The sequence below is a fragment of the Kogia breviceps genome, chromosome 8 (genome assembly GCF_026419965.1).
Source record: "Kogia breviceps isolate mKogBre1 chromosome 8, mKogBre1 haplotype 1, whole genome shotgun sequence".
Classification (NCBI taxonomy): domain Eukaryota; kingdom Metazoa; phylum Chordata; class Mammalia; order Artiodactyla; family Physeteridae; genus Kogia; species Kogia breviceps.
In genome coordinates, this window is record NC_081317.1 from 110157342 (window position 1) to 110180374 (window position 23033).

A 23033-nucleotide genomic window follows, 5' to 3' on the forward strand; every position below is an offset into this window, starting at 1 on the left:
TAAGGGGCAGATGCTAGAGGATGGAGAGAAGTGACATACGGCGCGGCCCCCAGGTGGCCTTCCGCTGGCCGGTTTGTCTCCGTTGGACTCTGGCTAGGGATGGGGTAGCTCCGAGAAGGTGTTTGTTTCTCCTGGGGCCACAGGCGGGAGGGGCCCCCGTGTGAGTTCCTGCTTCACCGCAGGCCTCTCTGCTAAGCCGGGGGCCTGGGTGAGGCCGCTGTCCTTGTGCGAATGATGAGACGTTTGGGAGGCCCCTCCCCCCTCCCCACCCCAGAGGCTAGAAAGGCCAAGGCTCCGGGTCAGATTGGGCCTGGCTTGACGCGAGTCTGTCTGGTCAAGAGCAGGTGACGGGGCTTTTACCCACCCTCGCCCACCTCCCCAACACTTCCCCTCGCCAACATCTACACTCGTCGGTGCAACTCATTGCACCTTGGACACATCATCTGCGCTGGGAAAGGGCAGCATCCTTGCTGGCAGGAGATAGGGCCCCTCCTCGAGGGTTCCCCCCCCCCACAAGCGCGCAGCATAGGAATGGCATGGACGGCGGTGATCAGAGAGCTGTGGGTCAGCCCCCAGCACAGCCTTGGGCACGAGTCATGGATCCCAAACACAGCGCTGCCCCCAGTTTAGCAGGAGTCCGGCGCGTTCTCCAGGTTGGGGCCAGGATACCTTGGCACTGGCCCCCGCTGCTCCAGCGGGGCCGGCTGCCTCCCCACGGGTCAGCTCGGTCGGTCCCTGGCGGTTCCTTCATCCACAGAATCGAGCACAGGACCCCGGAGCTCCCTGTTAGGGACTGTTTTGTCAGCACTTGGCATGCAGTCAACAAAGGTGACACCAATTACTTGTGTCACAGCTCCTGGAGAAGATAGAGATGTATGAAATCGACGTGGGAGCCATCCATCAAGGCCTGAGGGGGGCCAGGGGTCTGGCACAGTGACAGGGGGTCGAGGGGAGCCAGGGTCTCTCAGGACTGCTGGTTGGCAAAGTGCACTCCATCATCAGAGCTGACGCCTCGGCACCGGTACTTAGCCAGCGTGACGGACAGACCAGGCCCAAATGCCCACCCTCCTCCACGTGCCTGGATCTGGTCAAGCTGGACCCTCTCTGCTTCCTAAACCTCTGGGCTTTCAACCTTCTGTCCCCTCCCCTGGAATCTCCCCAGCCAGGCTCCCAACTGCTCCCGTCAAAGCCCCACTCTGGGTTTCCCTGGTGGCGCAGTGGTTGAGAATCCGCCTGCCGATGCAGGAGACACGGGTTCGTGCCCTGGTCCGGGAAGATCCCACATGCCGCGGAGCAACTAAGCCCGTGAGCCATGGCCGCTAGGCCTGCGCGTCCAGAGCCTGTGCTCCGCAACGGGAGAGGCCACAACAGTGAGAGGCCCGCATACCGCAAAAAAAAAAAAAAAAAAAAAAAAAAAGCCCCACTCTTGTGTCAACGTGCTGACCGAATGTGTTCTCGTTTGTGTAACCTTCCCCAGTTTTACTCCCTTCCAGTGGAAATGTGCTTTCTCCCCTCTGGCTGAACTCAGGAGTCTCTGTACCCCCTCAGACAAATCATTTCCAACCTGTCCCAAGAATAACTCGTTTATTAAAATACTCACGATGGCATGTCCACAGTAATCACACCGTCTAATTCTCACAGCCACTTAGACAGGTGGGCATTAGGTCCATTTTGTAGATGGTAAACTGAGGCTCAGAGACACTAGTAACTTGCCCAGACCACACAGTTGGTAAGTCGGGTGTGGCAGGTGGGCAAACCGTGGGTACAAAGGAGGGCGTGACAGAGGGGTCTGCTGGCGGAGCCTTCGGGCTCTACCGACGTGCCCCTGGGGACCCTGCACTAGACGGAGCCCTCCCTCAGGACACGGGGAGGCTGAGATGGTCCAGACTGGGAAGCTCCAGCAGCTGCAAGGAGGATGCTGGTCTTGCAGAAGAGCCCGCCAGGGCTGGGGGAGGCCAGCACACGTCTGCTGGCTGTGGAGCCTCACCTCCTTTGGGGCTGCTGGGGCCCGGCTTCCAGTCCGCCCTGCAGAGTCAACTTGGGACGTCACTCTAAGCCTAGGGAAGTCGAGTCTTTCTTGTAAAACGTGATGCCCAGGTGAGAGCTGCTCACAGTGTGCGTGGCTTGCGCCGGACCCCAAGATATGCTCGGGAAGGACACTTCACGGCCAGGGGCTGTCCTGGCCTAACAGCCATCCGTCCCCTCGGGCTCTCAGAACCCTGTTCCAGGGCATCACACTCTGAGCTCCTCTCCACGAGAGGCCTTTTACCAGAGGATTTCTCAATCCCGTTCATCTGTCCGCATCAGTTTCCTCATCCATCAAATGGGTACAGCAGGCCTTACGTTGCTTCTTCACTGGGTCGTTCTGCAGGCCTAAGGAAACCAGGCTGTGCTTTGTGAAACGTGCCCCTCGCGTGTGAGGGGTGGTCCGGTGGATTCCTACTGTCTACTTGGAGGGACTGGGGGGACGGGAACAGAACTCCAAGCTGTGGAGAGGTGTATGTCTTAGCCAAGGTCAAAAACGGCTGAGGCCGGCCGCTCACAGGTCCTAGCCCGGGACCGCTCAAGAGGTTTCGCAGAATGACGGGTACGTGGCCCTGGCTCTCAGACGGGAAGTTCGGGGAGGTGGCTCCGTCCAGCCTCCGAGCTGGAAGGGACTCTCAGAATGCCGCAGGTGAGGACAGAGGCCCAGAGGAGGGAAGGGGCTGTTCTAAAGTCACCCAGCTCAGCTCACGACGAAAGAGCCAAGACAGGAGCCCCTCCCCATCCCAGCCTCCCCGTATCAGGGGGGTCTTCCAGGAGGCACCAAGTAACCAGCACAGAGTTCCTCCTCTGTTTTCAGGGTACGCGTCCTGCATCCAAGCGACCGTTTCACTGTGGCAGTTCGGGATCTACTCAACCCACACGCCCTTCGAAGAACTCACGGAGGGCAGCAGGCGGCAGGAAGCTGAGGCCAAATGGGGGAGGCGTTCCTGGACCCTGCCCCGTGTGGTCACCCAGCCCCGCGCCGCCCCGCGCCAACCCGTGCCACAGGCCGTCAGGCTGCTGGCCCAGCTTCTCTCTGCCTGATTTTCCGCATTCCAGCTCTTGATACCACGAGTGATTCCCAAATTATAAAACACATCCAATGCACCCAAATCTTGGAGCTCGCCCCCCGCTCCCTGCAGGGGACTGGAGAGTGCAGCCATCAGCGCTTTTCTTATTTAAAGTGACCCTGTTGTATTAATTAAGTAAGCCTCCTTGGCTTTTCGGAGAGAGAGGGCAGAGAGTTACTCCTACTTAGAGCTGGGGGTGGGGGAAGGCAGGCCAGCTTCACCCCATCCATTGAAGGGAAACGTGGATGCAGAAACATAGGGTCCCGAGGAAGGGATGCCCATTCAGCCACACTCCTGAATAGAACCCGGATCCTTCCCGGCCCACAGGCTGCAAGGGAGGGGCTTCAGAGGTGCAGCAGGACATATCGGAAAGGAAACGAAAACAAACAAACAGAAACCGCCTAGAAGATGCGAATTGCCTCAGGAAGCAGCATAATGGGAAGATTTCAGCGTGATATATGGTGCCGGGGATGTTATTAATGGTTTGCTGATTTTTACCTTTAAAACCTTTGGGCAGATTATTTATTATGTCCTTGGCATGCCTATGATCTATGGAGGGGCGCTGATCTGCGAGCACGGCCCCCCATGTCCCCGCTCCCCTACAGCTTCTAATTAGGCTGTGAAGCTGCCCTCCCCGAAGGGGCAGCCCCGGCTCTGAGGCTCTCCAGCTGTGGAGCCCAACTCAGGCCTACAGATCAGGAAACCCAGTTTCCAGGCCTGACTCTGCATTGACTCGCTGTGTGACCTCGGGCCAGGGCGGGACGTCTCTGGACCTCTGAGCTCTTATCTCTCAAGTGACACGGAGCTATACGTGGCAGAGCCAGTCATCCTGGTCCCAGAGTCTCTTGCTTCTAGGACCCAGAGGATGGGAAAACTGCAGTGCTCTTTCAGTGGTTCGTTGTCACCGGTGCCAGAAGTCAAGCGCCTCTGGGTAAGATGGGAAGTCAGCCTTTCTCATTCCGGCTCATCTACTGTGCCTCCACGGGCAGGGGATGTCTGGACCCTGCGAGGACCTCCAAGAAGGACCCTCCAGTGCTCAGGTCATCCTGCTGCGGCTGGCTAGGGACACAGCCAGGACTGAACGCAGACTGCGGCAAGGAAAGCCACCTGGGCTCTCGGAGTACAGGGCCTCAGGCAGCAACAGCTGGCTAGAGAAGACCACACCCCTCGTGCTGGCCTGGACCCCTCCCCGGGAACCCAGGGGTCCTGGTCGGCCCGGCTTCTCCCTGCCTCCTCCAGCGGCTCCCCAGCCCGACAGCAGCCCTCCCCTCTCTTGGATTCTCCGTTGCCCCTCCCTGTGTTCTGGGGACCCGGTGGGGCTTTGAGCCAGGGCCAACCTGCGGCCTGATCCTCCTTGAGCACAGGAAGACACCTGCCCTCACACTGGCCAAAGCTCCAGCCTATGTCTTTGGAAGTTCCTCAGGGGGTCCCCAAGATTCCCACTCCCGCCTCCTCTATTCTGAAAAAACTCCTCTACCTTCCAAAAGAGGTGTCTCTCTGGTCATCGGGGCCCCCTTCTCAACTAGGCAGCATTTCTGCGACTCTCAGTTTCCTTCCTGCCCTACATCTACTGCCCACAGACACCCCCCAACAGACCACATGACTCCTTGTGGTTTCCTCTAACTGCTGTCACCCCCATCCTACAGCCCCTGACCCCCAGCCTCAGCTCATGACAAACTTACCCCACCTTGACTCCCGTCCTTTCTGCCTGGAGAGTACCCAGACCACCACCGCCCCCAGTCAAAAGAGCTCATGAAAACTGGACTTTCTGCTGCTACGGCTGCTGTCGGGACCACTTCCGCGGCATCTCCCAATTTTCTCAGCCACCGTCTGGGTTTCCTGCTGTCGCCCCACCCCTGGGCACACAGGGCAGGAACACTGCTCTGTTATTTCACTCGTCCATCAGGAGGGCAGAACTGCTGACTGGTGAGCCCCGGGGAGGGGCCACAGCACGTCTAGGAAGTGGGACACATGGGGGCAGCCCTTTCATCTCTGCATCCTCAGCAGCTGGCACGGAGCCTGGCACGGAACAGCTGCTCGTCATAGGCTGGATAAAAGAACTAACAAATGTCAGTGGTCCTGGTGTGTAGTGTGTCCTGAAATGCAGGTCCCGGTAATGCGGGGAAACCGTATCACAGTGAGCCTTTGCTGCTGTGACATGTGACTGCAGTGAATCCAGCCGTACCAGTCATAATCTCCGTCTGTGAGAGCAGCTTCATAGTAGGGGTGAAGAGCCCTGGACCTAGGAGGGAATAGACTCAGTTTATTCTGTAAATGTCTTCTCCCCTCACCCTCGTCCCTCACATTCAGAAGTTTTTGTGGCTCTGATTCTGCTATGTATTTGGGAGGGTGAGGTGCGCTTGGAAGGCTGAGATCCAAGCGGGGAAGAGAGGTCATTGCTCCTGGGTGTCAGCACAAAAGGCCTGCAAAGCATTCCATTTATCCCTGGGTCCCCAACATTTTCTGGAGCTGCCTGCCCTGTCGGGGCCTGTCTCTCAAGGGCAAGGAAGAGCTCGCCAAGCTGAAGCAGGACAAAATAAGACGTAGGGCTCAGCCTTTTCCAAGAAAAATGAGTCACTTCCACCTCTCACCCATCCCACCTTTTATCCATCGCAGCCAGCGGGCATCTGACCCTAAGGTCTGTCTTTTCCCGGAACTGCCGTAATGATGAAGCTTCAAGACATCACCCAGTTCATCCCTTTGCCTTGAGGCAGGTGATCCCAGCCAGCCTGGAATGTTAGAAGGCCATATCACTCCTTCTCGGATATGACGGGAGAGTCAGAACTCAGAAGTGGGACGCTCGTCTATGCCCGGCCCTGTGCCTCTGGGGAAGCCGCTATGCGCCCGAACTTCAGTCTGGTCAGCTGTAAAGTGACCTCTGGGGTAGAGCCACCCATCCTCGGGAGGGACCGGCCCCAGTGTGGCCGGGCGTCCGGCATGCTGGGCCCTGCACACCACATCACACGTGCTGCCAATCGTTGTGACGGACGGAAACATTCAACGCTTTTCCCAGGCCTCCCACAGTTGGAAAACCACAAGGTCCTTGTTCTTTATCGGCAACAGGCCAGTGGGGCTGTCAGGGATGCTGCTGAGGAGGACGGGCCCTGGGGTGGGGAGGCACTGGCCAGGATAAGGTGTGAACCTGGGAGGTTCAGCCCCACAGGCCAAGGGCAGGACCGTGAGATGGCCAGAGATGCAGCCCAGAGGAGCCCAGCCTCCCCAGCCAGCCTCGGGCAGTGGGGGTCCAAGGGCAGGAAGCAGGGCTTGAAGCCCAGCCCAAGGGGGTACAAGGTAAGAGGTCCCTCCGGGCCTGGGGCTCGGCCCTTGGCTGCGTGGAAGAGGGGACCCAGGCCCGGGAGAGTCAGGTCTGGGTTCAGATCATGGCTTCGGCATCTAGCAGCCACGCGTCCTTGGGAGACTTACCTCTGAACCCGTGTCTTCGGCCAGGAAGCTGCGATAGGTGACCATGTACATAAAAGCAGCTTCCTGATACACGTGAGGAGTGAAATGAGGGATCGCAGGTTTTCGCCGGGAGTCCTCGGACCAAAGTAGAAGCAGAAAGAGCCAGAGAGGGTGAGGTCCTCCGGGGAGATGAAGGAGAGAGAAGACCGCTCGCTGGGCTGAGAATGAGGGCGCCCCGGCGTTCTGGGGGAGAGTGCAGGCCGAGGGCGGGGAGCCATGAGGAGGAGGCGCTGTCACTGAGGCAGGGGGCGTCATTGGGACCGTGGGCCACCACCATCTGGACACGTGAGGACCAAGCCGGGCCCCAGTGTTTGGAAAACTCACAACCAGCAGTGATTTTAGGGTCTGGGCTGGGGTGGGGGACGGGGAGCTGATACGGGCGGGGGGTTACATGAAAGGAGAGCAGGGAGGGCAGGAGCGGTGAGGGCAGGGCATTCTCCCGACCTGTGGGACCTTCGACTGCTCTCCTCATCAACAAACTGGGTGCCTTGGGCTATGACTGTCCACCCCCCAGCCAGGTCTAAACGTTTAACCCAAGAGGCCAAGCACGGGGCTCCGTAAATGCCACTGGGAAAGAAGGCGCCAGCGGGCCCTGGAGGCTTCTCCAGGGGGAGGGTGTGCAGGCGATGCAAGGCAGAGGGCTGGACGGAGGTGGGGCGTCACGAGGCAGCCGCCCTCCCGCTGCAGGCGGGCTCAGCGCGGGGGCTGGGCCGGCTCTCCGGATGCAGGGTTCAAGGCCCCTTACCCCAGGGGTCACGAGACAAGCTGGGCCGTTCTCCTGGGGAGCTCGGCTGGTGAGCGGATGGGAGTGCCCAGGGGTGCGTCTGCCCCAGGCGAGTCCCACGGACAACCGGGGGCCGCGCTGCCTCTGGGGCTTCTCTTCACCCCCGTGTGTGTGTGTGTGTCTGGCGTGTGTGTGTGTGTCTGCATCTGGGGGGGGGGTGTGCGTCTGGCGCGTGTGTGTGTCTGGGGCATGTGTGTGTGCGTCTGGTGGGTGTGTGTGGGGGGGTGCATGTGCGTGTGCGCGTGCGTCCGACGTGTATGTGTGTGTCTGGGAGGACCCCCGGTCCTGGTGGGACGGTCCGGCCATAGAACGCAGGCGACTCTGGGGGGGGGGACCGTGTGTGCGTGGGCCTCCAGGGGCTTGTTGGAACGCGCACTCCTGGCCCCCTCAGGCGCGCGAAATCGGCATTTCCTGGGCGGAACTGTCCGTTTGAATGTTGCTGGCTAGGTGGTTCACATGCTCCCTCAAGTGAAGGAAGCCTCCACCCCGGCCTCTGATTTATGTGGAAATCTCTCAGGACACGTCCCCTTCACAGCTGTTCTTGTACTGCGGGCTGTGCAGACAAAGGACAGGTTACTTCTCCCCTGGACACCTTAGAAGGGCCCTCCTGGAGACAGCACCTGGGTCCCCGGGTCAGACTCAGAGGCAGGGAGCTAGGGGAGGGGGGAGTTGGGGGACAAGCAGGGGAGGGGTGCAGGGGTCTGGGTGACAAGGTTGGCTGCTCTTTGCGTTCCTTGGCAGGGCCTCGCTCAGCTCGGGGACAGGAGAACACGAAGTGAGCTCCAGAGAAAGACCTGGGGTCTGCTCTCAGCGTAGCCACTTATCCAGCTGCACGGTTTAGGCAGCTCACTTATTCAGGACGGGTGTCTTCTCACCTGGAAAAAGGAAGCTGGACGAAATCAGTGAGGGGCCACCTGGACTGAACGCTACGTACGTCTGGGAGCTGGACAGAGCAGCTGTGCTGGAGCCCCGATTCCAGACCAATAAACTCAGAATCTCTGGCATGGGACCTGGACACGAGGCTTTAGTTCCCAGTCGCTGAAAAACAGTCCCTTTGATCTGGAATCTCTGATGCCCAGCAGAAGGACAGAGGAGCGGGGAGAAGAGCTTGGTTTCTATTCACTCACTTCCCTCTCCCACCTACTTCAAGGTGAGACTCTACTGGCTAAAAATGCTTGCATTACCACTGATACTAAAAGTACTCTGGCAACTCTGAGTTGCAAATGCACCAAGTTTTGATTCAGGGATGGGCTACAGGAAGTCCAACATTTTCAAGAGGTGCCAAATTTCAGAGGCCTGTGCAGTGCTGTGCAGTATGGTTGCTGTAGAGAAGAGGGGTGTGCCACCTTGGCTGATGGCCCCGAAATACTTTATCTCCAAGTCAGAAGAAGACACAGTTTTCCATTAACAGCAAGTTTTTTAATATAAAAGCAGAAATATTGGGTTGGCCGAAAAGTTCGTTCGGGTTTTTCCATAACATCGAACAAACTTTTTGGCCAGCCCAGTATCTGGGGACTTCAAGAAGATGAGTTTGTAACTAAAAGGAGAATTCTGTGGATAGAAAACTTTTGAGTTCAACTCTTAGCTTTAAAAAACCAGGTTATCATGGAGCGGCTGGGCCCGTGGGCTATGGCCGCTGGGCCTGCGCGTCCGGAGCCTGTGCTCCACAACGGGAGAGGCCAAAACAGTGAGAGGCCTGCGTACCGCAAAAAAAAAAAAACAAAAAAAACCCCAGGTTATCTCAAGCTCCCGATGTCTGTACGTAATTAGAACATTACTAAAGACATAATGCAATTGGTTGAACAAAAAAATCCCATCTAATCTACTTTCTTAAGTCTTAACTCTTTTGCAGTAAATTCATTCAACAAAGCTTTGATCACCTTTAGTTAAATGATTTATTTAGGGAACCCAAATCAAAATGAAAAAAATATGATACAGTGGAAAAGGACGTGGACTTCAGAGTCTGAAATATCTGAGATTAAATCCTGGCTTTGCCCCTAACTAACTGCGTGAACTTGGGACAAGTTTACGTAAGACTCCTCTGCCTCGGTTACTTCATTTTTGAAATGAGGATAACTGTCGACTTGCTTACTTCACAGACACGTTGAGAAGAGTAAATGAGATCATTTGTGTTCAGGTGGTACCTGATATATCATAGGCATTGAAAACTTAGCAGTTCTAATTAAAATATTGATATTTTCCCAATACACATGTAATGAAGTTTCATATGTTGTCTCATCTACTTCTCAACAATGTAGTGAGCAAAATATTACTTGGCCCATTTCACAGAGGTTGCAACTGAGGTGCCATCATTGGAACTTGAGCCTGGTCATCCAACTCCAAGTCCCATACTCTTTCCATTGCCTTCTCTTGACCAGAGGTGGACATGCCATTTTAGTGAAGTGCTGGGTCAGTAGGTGCCAGTGGTGGCTATCTCTGTCATTTGGGGAGATAGCAGATTATGAAACAAGAGGTTGGAACATCTCTTAGGAAATGACTGAGGACCTCAAGTAGCAGAAGAGGTGCACAGTGGATGCTCCATGTCAACTAATAATAATAAGTTCTAGACAATCCTGCATATCACCATATCCAATCCAAGCCACAAAGCAATCTGTTTCACTGGGGGCTTCTGGCTAAGATACCAGTTCATACATACATATGTGTGTGTTTTAGTTTCTGGTGTACAGCAAAGTGATTCAGTTATACAGACACACATATATATTCTTTTTCATATATACTTTCAATGTAAAAACTTTAAAAACTTGCCTCCACAAGACATTTTAAAAACATGGCAAATTTTATTAAGAACATCTCCAGCATTCAGAAACAGAGCAAAACAGGGGCTTCCCTGGTGGCGCAGTGGTTAAGAATCCACCTGCCAATGCAGGGAACACGGGTTCAAGCCCTGGTCTGGGAAGATCCCACATGCCGCGGAGCAACTAAGCCCGTGTGCCACAACTACTGAGCCTGTGCTCTAGAGCCCGCAAGCCACAACTACTGAGCCCAAGTGCCACAACTACTGAAGCCCGTGCACTTACAGCCCATGCTCCACAACAAGAGAAGCCACCGCAATAAGAAGCCCGCTCATTGCAGTGAAGAGTAGCGCCCTACCGCCCCCCAGCGCCGCCCCGCTCAACGCAATTAGAGAAAGCCCGCACGCAGCAACAAAGACCCAACGCAGCCATAAATAAATAAACAAATTTAAAAAAAGAAAAGAAACAGAACAGAATAGATGACTTTGGGCATGAGGACACAGCCTACACCCAACATCTGCTTTATTTTCTATTATTAATGTATTTATTTTCTTTATTTTTTACATGTACATTTACATTTAAGCAACCAGTGAACAATACCTGTTCTTGTAGCACAGACCTCTGTTTTAAAAATTCTGAATACACAAAGCGGTCCTGTATGCTGGTAAGAACCCTTGAAGGAAATTCTGCCCTATCAAGGACCCCCCCCGATCCAGACAGCCCTAGTCCAAGGCTTGCTGGAGAAGCCTGCCGAGAAAGGGCAGTTTTTCAATCTCAAAAATGATAAACAGAATGTTTAAAAACTGTAAAGGACACAGGTTAAATCAATTCATTTAAAAAAAGCTAGAATTCCAGCTGAAAATGGGTAAAGGGCATACACGTATAATTTATATGCAAATGGCTTTTAAAAAAACTAGAAAACTCTTTACTCTCATTAGCAATCAAATATAGCTAAAATAGTTCCACATTAAAATGAGGTACTATTTTTCCCTATAAAATTTGCAAAAGATTTCTCTTTTTTTTTTTTTTTTTTTTTTGTGGTACGCGGGCCTCTCCCTTTGCGGAGCACAGGCTCAGCGGCCACGGCTCACCGGCCCAGCCGCTCCACGGCACGTGGGATCTTCCAGGACCGGGGCACGAACCCGTGTCCCCCGCATCGGCAGGCGGACTCTCAACCACTGCGCCACCAGGGAAGCCCAAGATTTCTCATTTTTAATGACTCTACCAAACACAGTCGAGAATGTGGCAGACCTGGTGATGTAACTTAGTACAACTTAGTAGACCTTTAGAAAAACAATTTGACAGAAGATATCAAGAGCCTTAAAAAAATTGATATCTTTAGACCCAGTAATTCCATGCCAGGGAATCTATCCTAAGGAAATCATCTGCTGTTCAGGGGAAAGAAAAAAAAAAAAAAAAAACACACACACACACACATATATATGGAAAAAATAATGGAAACTACCCAGATGGTCAACAAAAGGGAGATAGTGAAAAAGTATTTTATAGTCTCATATCATTTGGGCATTAAAAACATTATTCAGTTATTAAAAATAGGTTTATGAAGATTTTGAGATTAATGGGGGGAATTCTCATATTATGTTAAAAAAAGAAGTTTAAAAGGATGAGCACAGCTATCAAATAATTAGAAAAATAATGGGAAAGAAATACATCCAACTGCTACCACGAGTCATCCCTGAGGGGTGAGATTATGAGTGGCTACTTTTCCTTCTTTCTGCTCTTTTGCATTTTCCAATTTTTTTCATTCCAAAAAAAGAAAAGAATTAAGGAAAGACACTTGGACTTTGGGGCTGAGAACAAACTTTGTCCAGTGATCCTGAATTTATCCTCTTCTCCCAAATTTTCACATCTGCAGAGTCACCAAATAAAGTCAAGACTAGAAAAAAGCACTTCAAAGTCGAGAGACATCAGTGCCCAGGATAGGCCAAGGAGAGAAATAACTGGAGATCAACAGGCAAAGAACAAGGGAAACACTCGCTAGCAGAAAACAAATACACGAACAGAACCTCTCCTGGAACATTGCCAGGCGGTTCCGTCCTCCTGGGACCAGCAGGCTAAGGCTGGGGCAGCTGACCTCGTATCATGGGGAGGATCTGGGACGGCCCTCTTTCACGCAGTGGGTGGACAGGCCAATGGGGCCTTGGAAAGCCCAGAATTTAGAACTGGGGCGGTGTAGGGTGGCCATGTCCTTGATCTTTGCCCATGTCCCTTATGCATCTCCAGTAGGCTGAGCTCCAGACTCAGGACTGTCTTGCAGCTGGATCCTTAGAAATCTAAGTCGTCTTGGCCAAAGCCATCAGTCCCGTCCATGGGGAGGCTTTTAAGCATCACTCCTGTGGAAGCAAGACTTTTCACTACCTTCTCAGCTTCTAAGTCAGAGCCTCCCTCTGTCCCCTGCTCTGGAGTCAGGCCTTCATCTGTTCCTCGCTCTGGCGTCCTCGAGCCTGAGGGGGCCCCTTCTTGCTCAGAAGGGGAGCTTTCTGGCCACGTGTCTGTGACTTTTGTCTCTGGATCAGGGACGCCCTTGGCCTCGTCTTCAGTGCTCCTCGTGTGTCTGTCTGAAGGCTCATCTTCGGAGCTTTTCTGAGAGAGCTGAGAGCGGCTTCCCAGAGATGATATGCTGGAGCACGAGAGGCCTGACTTCAGGCCCGGCCTTTGGCGGGGGGAGTCTGCACCTGGGGCCACGGACGGCGTGCGCCTGCCCTCCTGGTCTGGGCTGCTGATTCTAGAAGCCTCACGCGACTGGCGGTGTCCGAGGCCGAGCTGAGGGTGCGCTTCTCTCTTACCTTGATTTCCTCCTCCTGACTCTGGCTGTTGCTTCCCTTCAGCTCCCTGGGCCTCGGCACCAGCGTTGTGTCCTCCTGGACTTGGGTCGCCTCCTCCCGGGGCTTCACCCGGCCCAGTGCCCTCAGCCCCAGAGCCCACCTCCGGGTCTCCTTCCTCCCTGCCCACACCCTGCTCCCCACGCCCCACCCCGTCCGGGTAGCTGCCTACAAAGGGGTCTATTTCCCTTTCTCTCTTCTCAGCAGTTGCGCCCTCCTCTGCCCCCCGGGGGGCTTCATCTCTGCTGAGGGTCTCGTCTCCCTCCTCCACCCCGGGGCCCTGGCCTGATCCCAGCTCAGGGCCTCCGTCAGCTCCCCGGACAGGGTCCGTCCCTGAGGGGTCCCTCTCGAGGGGCTCCATCCCCCTCTTCGCAGGGGCTGCCTCTGCTGTCTCCCCGTCCGCACATCTTCCTTTCTTCTTCTGCAGAATTTGCTGCAGGTCAAAGACCTCTCTGACGGGCCCACCGGCTGCCCGCACTGCGTCCCTCGGGGATGCAGGGACCACTTTCTTCCTCACGCAGGCCTCGCAGGGACAGAACTCCTCCTCCTCAGCCTGCTCCCCGAGCCGGGTCCCCAGGGCTCCTCCGAAGGTTGGCACGTCCTCCTCCATGGAGAAGGAGGGGGGCCCCCGGCCCCGCGTGTGCTCGGAGAAAGCTGAGAGGTCACTCAGGCCCTGGAGGTGCCGCCTGTGCTGCTTGGCCTGCAGGGGCGTCTCCCAGCGGAGGGCTTCCCTGGGTGGCCCCGGCGCCGTGCCTCCCGCCAGGCTCTGCACCTCGCAGAGCTCCTGCTTGATGCTGTCCTGGAGCCGCCGGCCCACGTCCTGCTGCAGCTCGGCCACCATCCGGTCCAGCAGCTCGTTGCTCTCCAGGCCCCAGCGGGCTTGGAGCTCGGCCGTGGCCATGGCGAGGTGGGCCATGAAGGCTTTCTCCATCTTCTTCAGCAACTTGGACGCCCAGAGGGGGTCAGGGTCCAGAGGCCCTCTGCGGGCTGTGGAAGTGCCCCTCTCCTCCGCCCCCTGGGCGAGCTTGGCCTGGGTTTGCCCGCAGCCTGTCTCAGCTGCTGTGGACAACTTCTCCAAAGAAGGCTCAGCGTCGGGGCCACCTTGACTCCCGCTGGCGTCTGGGTCGCTCTCCCCGAGGCTCCTGGGGCGCTCTGTGGGGCTCTCCCTCTTCCCTGGAGGGCTCAGCGTGGCCGAGGTGGGGTCTCCCTCCTCTCCCTGCAGGCTCTTGTCTTCCCTGGCACCCGCCCCATCCTGAGAGCCGGCCCCCGACAGTTCTCGTCCTGTGACTCCTTCCTCTTCGGGAAACCCTTTCACAGCCTCTTCTTGCACTTCTGCTCCTTCTTTTTCCTCTTTTATTTCCTCTGATTGTGCCCCCTCTTCTTGCATCGTGTTTTTAACACCTTGGTCCAGGTCATCGCCCAACATCTGCTCCCCACTGTTTCCTTCTGCCTTGTCCTCACTGGAGGCACCACCAGCCTTGGAACCACTCGGCTGTTGGTTTCCCGGATCCTCTGGGTTCCCCGAGATTCTGGAGTCAGGCCTCTGGCAGGGGATGCCTGAGGGCAGCCCCATCCTCTCAGGGACCAGCGCGCAGTCCACGGTGCAGGGCCCGTGGCCCTCGCCCGAGCCTCCGGAACCACTGCCAACATCCACACCAGAGGAGGATGTTGGCGTGAAGTCCTCAGCTGCAGCGTGGGACCCAAGGGCCGGCAGGGCCTGGCCCCAGCCTAGCTCCTGGAGGCCCGAGTCCAGCTCTCTGTGCCCAAGGCCACTCCCCGGCCACAGGGCCTGGAAGGTGCTCAAGAGCTCCTGGTACCGAGGAGAGTCTGTGAACCTCACTTTGCCAGCGGGAGACCCAAGGTCATCATCTAAGAAGCGGAGCCGGGCGAGACAGGTGATGAGGGCCTGCGCCGAGCGGCCGAGCCTCCTGCCCGCCGAGCTGGACACTTCGGGCACGCTGCTGGGCCGGCCTGGCCTGGATCCCATCAGCGCCTTCATGATGTGTACGGAGGAAGAGACCCTCCTGGGAAGCACGCCCTGGCCCGTTGCACGGTCCACGGCCGCTCCTTTGCCTTTGCCAGCCTCCGTGGGGGCTTCTGGAACGCCACTGCAAGGCAGGCCCTCTCCTGACTTGGGACCAGCGCTGCTGGTCACTGGGAGGGGTGCATCTGGCTCTGCTTCCTCGCCGGCCGCCCCTTCCGGGGGCAGTGGTCTGGCCTGCACTGATCCTTCCGGGCCATCGGGGGCATGTCTGTCAACAGGGTCCCCCTCGGGACCTTCCGGGCTGCGCCCAGCCGTGTCTCCGCCCTCGTCCGCCACCTCGTACTTGACGGGCTCCTCTGGGATGTTGCTTAGCCACGCCCGGACCACGGCTCCCGGGGAGGCTCGGGGCAGGGCTCCCAGCATCGCGCAGCCGCCTTCCTCCTGCTCGTCCAGGCCGTCTCCTCCACCCGAGACGTTCTCCTGGAGCGTTCTGGCGAGCTTGGGACCGCGGTGGGAGCCGCCCCTTCTCGCGGCTCTGACTGCTCTCCCCAGGGCCCCTCCCGGAGAGCCGGGGGGCCGAGGGTGCCACGCGTCCAGCTCCCCCTGCCCCGCCTCGGCCCCGCCCGGCTCCGCGTCAGCACTGGGGTTGCCCTCGCCGTGGCTGAGGGTACACAAAGGACGCTTCTTGCCCGAGGGCCGTGGCTTGCCGGGCACGGGACGGCACCTGCTGCACACCAAGCAGGCCTCAGAGAAGGGCCCCTGGCCGCCCCAAGAAGGGGAGGCTGGCAGCGACCGCGTCTTCCCACCGGGCGGCCCGAGGGCCGGGGACGTGCGCCGCTGCGGGCAGCAGCTGTCCCGGGGCGCTCCTGGCCTCCCTCCCTCGGGCCGCCCGACGGGCAGCACCGAGGGCCAGGAAGGCTCAGGACTGTCACCCCCTGCCCTTTCCCCCGGGCCATCAGCTTGGGAGTTGAAAGAGACGGATGTGTCTGAAGGTGTGGGGGCTGCTGAACACGCCCTGAACTCAGAGTCTCCTTCGGCCTCAGCAGCGGGGGAGTTTGGAGAGCGGGAATTGGAAACGCAGTCAGAATTGCTCACAGGGCTGATGAGAACGCTGCTGCGCCCTCGCGTGTCCCGGGAAGGAAGAGAGGCCGAGAAGGAGGCCCCCGGGTGCCGGGAGGCCCGGCTCCTGGGGCTGTGTGGGCTTCCAGAAGGGCCAGGCGCTGGGCTGTCTGGGCGGGCGCTGCCTCTGCTGGGAGGCCCCGGCACGGGCCCGGACACAGGCAAGCCGAGTGGGCAGTGGCTGTCCTTTGGGTGGTGGTGCTGCCTGGGGCGGCCCCTCTGGGACCCTCGGCTGAGGACAGAAACGCCGGGTGAGGACAGGCCGCTGGCTCTGCTCTCCTGCTTTCCGCTCCTGCCTGGGGCTGAGGCACACGCAGAAGGTGGAGAGTGGCCTCCTGCGTCCTCCCCGGAGGCTGCCCGGGGGTGTCTGGAGCCCTGTCCACGCCCCTCTGCCCGTGGGCCCTCTTTCCTTATGGACGAGGGGCTCACAGCGGGGGAGCCAGGGCGTCCCCCCTGGGTGGCCCCCCAGGATGTCACGGCCCTGCTCTTCTTGCTGGGGTGGCCCTGGTGCAGCTCACCCCTTTCACTGGACTCCTCGTGAGACCCGCCGCTTGCCGAGGAGTCAGCCAAAGCATCTGCCGGGCCTCGTGTCCCGGGTTTCAGGCAGCCGTGGAGCTCCCTGCAGCCCGGCATGGCTCCCTCGCCTGTGCCCTCGCCAGTCCCCGAGGCCAGGTGTGGGCCACAGCTGCCCACACCATCCTCCAGGGACCTGGGGCAGCAGGAAGAGTTGGTCTCAGAACCGTCAGGGGGTCTGTCACTGGAGGAAGGGCCGACACTGTCCTCGCTCCTGCTTTTCCTGCTGGCGGCCCCCTGGCTCCTGGGGGTCCTGGAGTGGGACTTCGGGGTCAGCCCAGACCTCCTCTGAGAGGCTGTCTGCTCTCCCTGCGGGGCATAAAGGGGGTTCATCCAGATCTCATATCTAGACCCCAGCTGCCACCGGCCTCTGTCAAAGGCTCCCACACCTCCTGCCTCGCAGGGCCCCAGTCCCTGTGCTCCAGGCTCCGAGGGGTCCCTAGGCGGGCCCCTCCACACACAGCCCAGGGGATCTGCCTCCCCCATGACGGGGCCCTCCCCACTGGCCGCTGTGAGCCCGCTGGCCCTCCCGACCCTCCTGGACCACAGGAGCAGCTCCTCCCCCAGCAGGTGGAAGCGGACTTTCATCTCCACGGACAAGCTGCCATCCTCGTTCACGCGCACGTTCTTCTCAATGTCTTCACCGGCTGCCAACGGGCTGAGCTGGGCAGGTGTGTCCTGAGGGTGCTTGTCAGGAGCTGGGCACATGCAGGCGCGGTGCAGAGGCACCGAGGGGTCACTGAGCCCAGACCTCTCGGACAGCAAGGAAAGCTGCCGTGGCCTGCTGCCTGGCCTGGACCGCGCATGGATCACGCTCCGCTTGGCTCTTGGCTCCCAGCTCCCTGGTGCACGATGACAAGCGAGAGAAAAGAAGGAAGGATGGTGAGCTGCCGGGGAGAGCGTCGGGATAGAAGAGTCAAGGCCCGTCATGAGCCTTCCCCGGTCTGTATACCCCTGCCAGCTCCAAAACCAGCAGTAAGGACAGAAACCATTCTAGAACGAATATGCACGGAGCTGCCAGGGTGTGAACCAGCAGAGCCCAGCGAGATGAACCTGAAGTCCGAATTCAATCTCAACCCTGCCACTTCCTAGCTGTGTACTCTTTGGCAGAGCCTCTTTCCTGAGCTGTAAAATAAGAGTAACGGTATCTAACGGGTAGGTTTGTTTCGAGGATGCAAAAGGCAGTGCGTGTAAAGCTTCCTGCAAAGTTGCTGTGGCACAAGGTAGGTTCTCGATCGACAGTAGAGTTGGCTGCAGAGCATCAGCGCCCAGAGCTAAATCCTAGCCCTGCTCACGCCTACCCACGGCACAGGAAGCAAAAATCAATAAGCTGCTGCAGACACACCTGACTGTAACTGTACAATGCTTTGCAATTATTAGTGACGATTTATCCTCTTAACACTCATCAAGCTTTGGGGTTGATAAATGGTTGCAAGGAAGGACCTGGACACGTGATAGCAGGTCCCGGTAGCTAAGCCTGCCCCTCAGCCATGAAAAAGAGAAGAAGAGGGGGTCACCGGGGATAGAAAGACATGATGCCGAGAGATCATGTAGCGCTTGGTACTTTCTCATTTCATCTCCTGAGCTAATGCTTGGCAAGAGGGAGGGGCTGGCAGAGGCTGAGCCTATGGCCGGCAGAAGAGCAGACCTCCTGAGTCCATCTGGGCAGGAGAAGGTTTTGCCCAGTCCTGCTCCTCCATAAGCGCCAAATGAGACTGGGGGCTCCTGCAGAGGAGGGGCTGTGGCTGATGGGCCTTTGTACATCCAACACCCAGCATGACGCAGTCACTGAAACCATGGCTGTCTTTCTCTTCATAGCTTTTCACAAAGGATATTATTTTGTCTACTCGCCAAAATGTGCCTGTTGTCATTCCGATAATTTTGCACTTGGGGTTTTTGTTGTGGCGGTTGTTACTGTTTTTTAATAAGGAAGGCTACCTCTGGCACCCGGATGGATGGATGGTTGGCTGTATGGATTGATGGACAGACAGATGATCCGTGGTTGTCATTTGTTTTGGTCTGTTTGGTCCTCGCTGCTGCCTAAGAGAGCCGCGACTCTTGAAAGATGCAAAGGCCACGTATCCGTGGTCCACTGCCTCCATAATGTCATGCCCACTATGGCTCTTAACGAAGTTTATTTTAGATCCTAGAAGCTTAAAGTTCGAGATCTCCTAATCCCTGTTTAAATACTCCCATCTCTCTTATCCCAGCCAAATGTTCAAACCTAGTTAAGGCTGATGGTGATGAGAAAGAGAAAGAGGCAAGAGAGACCCCCAAACAAATGGGTTGCCCGAGACCTGGAGCCAAAGGCAGGGTTTTTAAAATTATCTAGAAAGGATATCTGCCCAGCCCTACCAAACCACCATCCCGTGCAAATGAGACCGGGGATCCTGCGGAACAAACTCACCACTTTTGCTCCTTGAAATCTGCCCAGGTAAAGGTTCACTTCCGTTTCTTCTGACATCTTCCACTGCCGGAGGTCTGAAGGGCTCGTGACCAGCACATACTAGCGTCGAGGGGCTGTGCAGCAGACCCTTCAGAGAGTCCACCTGGGGAAGCAGAGTGTGGAGTCAGGAGGCGTGGCCCGCAGGGCCCGCTTCTGTCCAGCGAGACACGGAGAGAGGGAGAATCCGCTGTCGCTGGTCCCTTTCCTGATATTTGCACATCTCACCCCAGATTTCTGATCCAAGGGAAGGATCCCATTCACTCATCGTTACGCCTCCATGACTGGCGGGGGGCTGAGGTCCTCCACCATGATCTTCTTCTCCACCCACATCCCTCCCTCCACCTGGTACGAGGCCTGTGGTTTAGAGGCTATCCTGGATACTCAGGTGGAAAAGACTTCAAGAAGACTTTGACTTGCTTCCCCGCCCACACCTCCTCCCTCCGGAATGTGTATTTTTTTAGAGCAACCATTAACAGAAGGTCCAGGGCTCCCATACGGAGACCTGATTCACTATCTCACACTTTTTCCAGGCAGAGTCCTCTCTTGGGTCTGAGCTGTGCTTTCCAGTCTAATCTGAGCCCAGGGCCTCTGCTTCTGCCCCTAGTGGAGCAGAGAGGGTCAAGGCACAGGTGGCCTTTCTCTCCCTCCTCCAGTGGCTCTCTAGGCTCCTGCCCAGATGCTTGGGCCATCCTCCCCCCAGCTACCCCTACCCCCCACCATCATGGTATCCCGGGCTGGGTCATGCAGGCAACATCAGTGCTGGATTGCATTCCAGGAAGCAGGTCCCTGCTTTTAGAAAAATCTCACCTGGCCCCAAGGATCCTGCCTATCTGATGATTTGCACGATTTATAGCATTACATCATAATTAGCGATGCTGGGGGATTTCGTTCCATCTTTAAAGTGCAGAATCTGTTCTTTTTTGCTTTCTCCAGTGAGAAGGGTGTGCTTGTTAACAAGGAAATGAAAGAAAGGGCTCTTAAGATAGAGGGCATAAAGGTGGGATCGTGACTGAGCTGGAAGAGAATGGTACAGCACGGGTGCACCTTTGGGGTGCAGGGGAATATGTCTCCATGGCAGGAGGGGTGGTTCCATCGTCAGGTGGGGACACGCTGCTGTAGCTGCTGTTATAAATTTAAGTATTGGTAGCATGGTGTATACAGGTGTCAGTAGCTATAGGACTCGACTGTGAGAGTTTATGTGGATTCGATCAATCTACCTCCATCCTCCAGCCTGCCTATCTTGGGTTACATTCACGTTCAGCAAAACCCAGAAGGGCAAACGTTACATTCACCAGCCTTCTTGCCAGTTAGGGCCGGATGCCGATCGGGTTCCATCAGGTAGGTCAAGCCCGGGAAGGCAAGCGAGGTAGACACTGTCTCTTCTTGCTTCTGGCTGTCGTGTGGCTACAAAGCAAGTCTGCGGGTATTGGGAAGCGATGGCGCTCAGGCAGCAGTGGCTGGTGTCCCCGGGCATTAAGATGCACCTGGGGCAGGTTGCTGACCCAGCTTTATAAGCGTCGCTTCCACTACAGAGGAGTCCTCCTGAGTCCAATCACGGTGGCTTGGAGCGGAGCTGGAAGCTTTCTGCAGGATGCCGGGAGCCCATCCTGCACCCCCAACTTGGAGGTCGTTCCCGCAGCTTTCCAAAGATCTGAAAGTCCCCCCAATGCCCCGTGTGAAATTGCTTTCTGCTTAAAGCACTTTTGAGTCTTTTCTGTTTCCTACACTGAACTCTCACCAAGATAGGTTAAGAGGATTGGATAAGAAAACGATCAAAGAGTGCAAGGAACAGGTACTAAGCGCTTGCTAAATGGTAGCTAAAAATATGAGGAACAATTGCTCCTTTGATGAACTGACTGAATGCCTCCACTCTATTCACTTTTAATTAGTAGCAGGGCAATCAGTGCCTCTTTTAAAGGAATAACTTCCCAGTTCCACCTAAGTGTTTTGAGCTGCGGTCCAGAGAACCTTTTAAGGAAAGGTCGTACCCGACAGCCTACCTTTTTCCCACCGGGTGTGTACACCCGCTTCACGGGAAAGTGCAGCAGATCCGAGGCTTTGCTGAGAAAGGCCGTCAGGCTCCTGGTGTTTCTGTGACTGAGCACCACTGTCTGCTGGTATCGAGGGTCGCCGTTCTTAACCAGCGTTATCCTCCTCGGGGCTCCGAGACTTTTGCAGGAAGAAGCTGTCCCAGGCGCCTCGCAGCAGCCTTCAAAATCCTGTGACGGCTGAGAAGGGCTTCTCCCCCGTGGCCGGCCCGGCCCGCTGGGGGTCTTGGGGGGCTTCTTATCGGAGCAGAGGTAGCAGCCCCCGTCTTGCAGCTGCTCCAGGGTGCTGAGGCCGTGCAGGCCCCGGGGCGTGGTGACGGAGCGCACCCCAAAGGAGAGCGGCACGCGCTGAGAGAGCTCATCCATCAGGGCCCCAAAGCTCCTGAAGGCGCGTCGGTGAACGGCCAGGCGAACCCCAGCAAACTGGGGGTCCCCTCGCTTGAGGAAAGTTATCTTCTTGGCTGGCACGACCTGGGTGACAGAGGGGGTCCGGGCCACAGAAGACAGGAGGCACTCGCGGTGTCCGGGGGCCTGGGCATCCCTCGGGGTGTTGTTCATGGTGTGCAGGACCAGGCAGCTGAAATGGATCAAAAGGAGAGGAAGGTCAGAGAGCGGGTCTGTGCGTTTCCTCCCCCTCGTTCCAGAGGTGCCCCCTGCCCGCCCCAACTCTGCTCCACTCAGCCGTGTCGAGGCAGGTTAATCCATTCTGATGCGTAGAAGGCCAGAGGTTTGGCGTGGGAAGATCTGAATTCAAATCACATCCCTCCCCCACCACGTATTGGCCGCGTGGCTCAGGAGGTTGGTGACGTAGTCTGTGTTTCGGTAACACGCAGCCACATCTCGATCTGCGTAGCGGTTATTAGGATTCGATGAATTTACGCGGACAGAGCAAGCATCAATACACCTTTACTCCTCTCCTTTCTCTCGCTGTTTCTCTCACCCTCTTCTACCACCTAGAACTCCTTTGAATAGTGTAGAGTTTATCGCCTAAGGAGGTGGGTGAACAAGGGGACATAAGAATACCGAACAGGTGATCAGGAGACCCCGGCGCCCTGCCCTCTCTCTCAGAGCAAGGTGTCATGTGTGAGAATGGGGGAGTCCAGGCTCTCTGCACTCACATCCTCCAGCAGCCGGGTGGGAGGGCCGGAGCAGAGTCCCTCGCCCCAAACCCTTAGGGTGGAGTGCAGACAAGGAGACTCGTAACTCAAAGAGGATGCCGCCTCTTGACGCTGTGCTTTTTTCTCCATTGTATAGGGAGGTTTGCTCTAACAGGACAAGGATGCTCCCCCTGCATCCCTGCAAAGTCTTTGCAAAATGAACCCTGTGGGTGAGAACCACAGCCTGCTGCCACCAACATGGGAGACAGGGCTGCAGGCCAGCTGTGCGGGGTCAAGGCCATTTGTCCAGCTGTTCACTTCTATTCCCGACACTGTGGAGCCCCATTGCCTCATCTGGGACTCTTGCAAAAGCCAGCTGCAGGCTCTTCCTGCCCAGGTCACCTGTTCGGTGCACCGGCCAGACGAGTTGTCCTGAAACCCTCTTCTCTCGGGACATCTCCAGTGCTCCAAGCCCCTCGGGTGGTTTGCAGTGCCCTCAGAAAAAGCCCAGGCCTTTACTGCACGATTCAAGGCCCTCTCCGCCCTGAGTCCCAGCTCCTGCCTTGTCCTGTAGGAATCCTCAGCTCTGACCAGGCTGCCTCACTAGGAGGCTCTGCTGGCAGGGCGGCCCGCATTCTCTGCACCCTGACTCGTCTGGCCTCCTCTGTGGAGGCTTCTCCAGGCCCCAGTCCGGGGCAAAGCCCCATTTTCAGCACGGCTCCCCAGTCTTTCCCACACCCTATACCCTTCCTGGCCAACTAACCCAAGGCATGGGGCACAGAACCTGTACCCCCCCGGGGCACCCAGCCCCCTGCTTGACACAGAGCAG

The 23033-nt window shown here is 56.9% G+C and overlaps 1 protein-coding gene across 1 annotated transcript; it reads right to left on the reverse strand.

Annotated features, from left to right (window-relative positions):
- Nucleotides 1-12380: 12380 nt before the first annotated feature.
- On the reverse strand, nucleotides 12381-21665 carry RP1L1 (RP1 like 1). The gene is made up of 3 exons (XM_059070956.2): nucleotides 21060-21665; nucleotides 19021-19162; nucleotides 12381-17455 (listed from the first exon to the last, which is right to left on the reverse strand). Exons 1-3 carry the CDS (start codon nucleotides 21663-21665, stop codon nucleotides 12381-12383), a joined length of 5823 nt encoding a protein of 1940 aa, XP_058926939.2.
- Between the last annotated feature and the right edge of the window lie 1368 nt (nucleotides 21666-23033).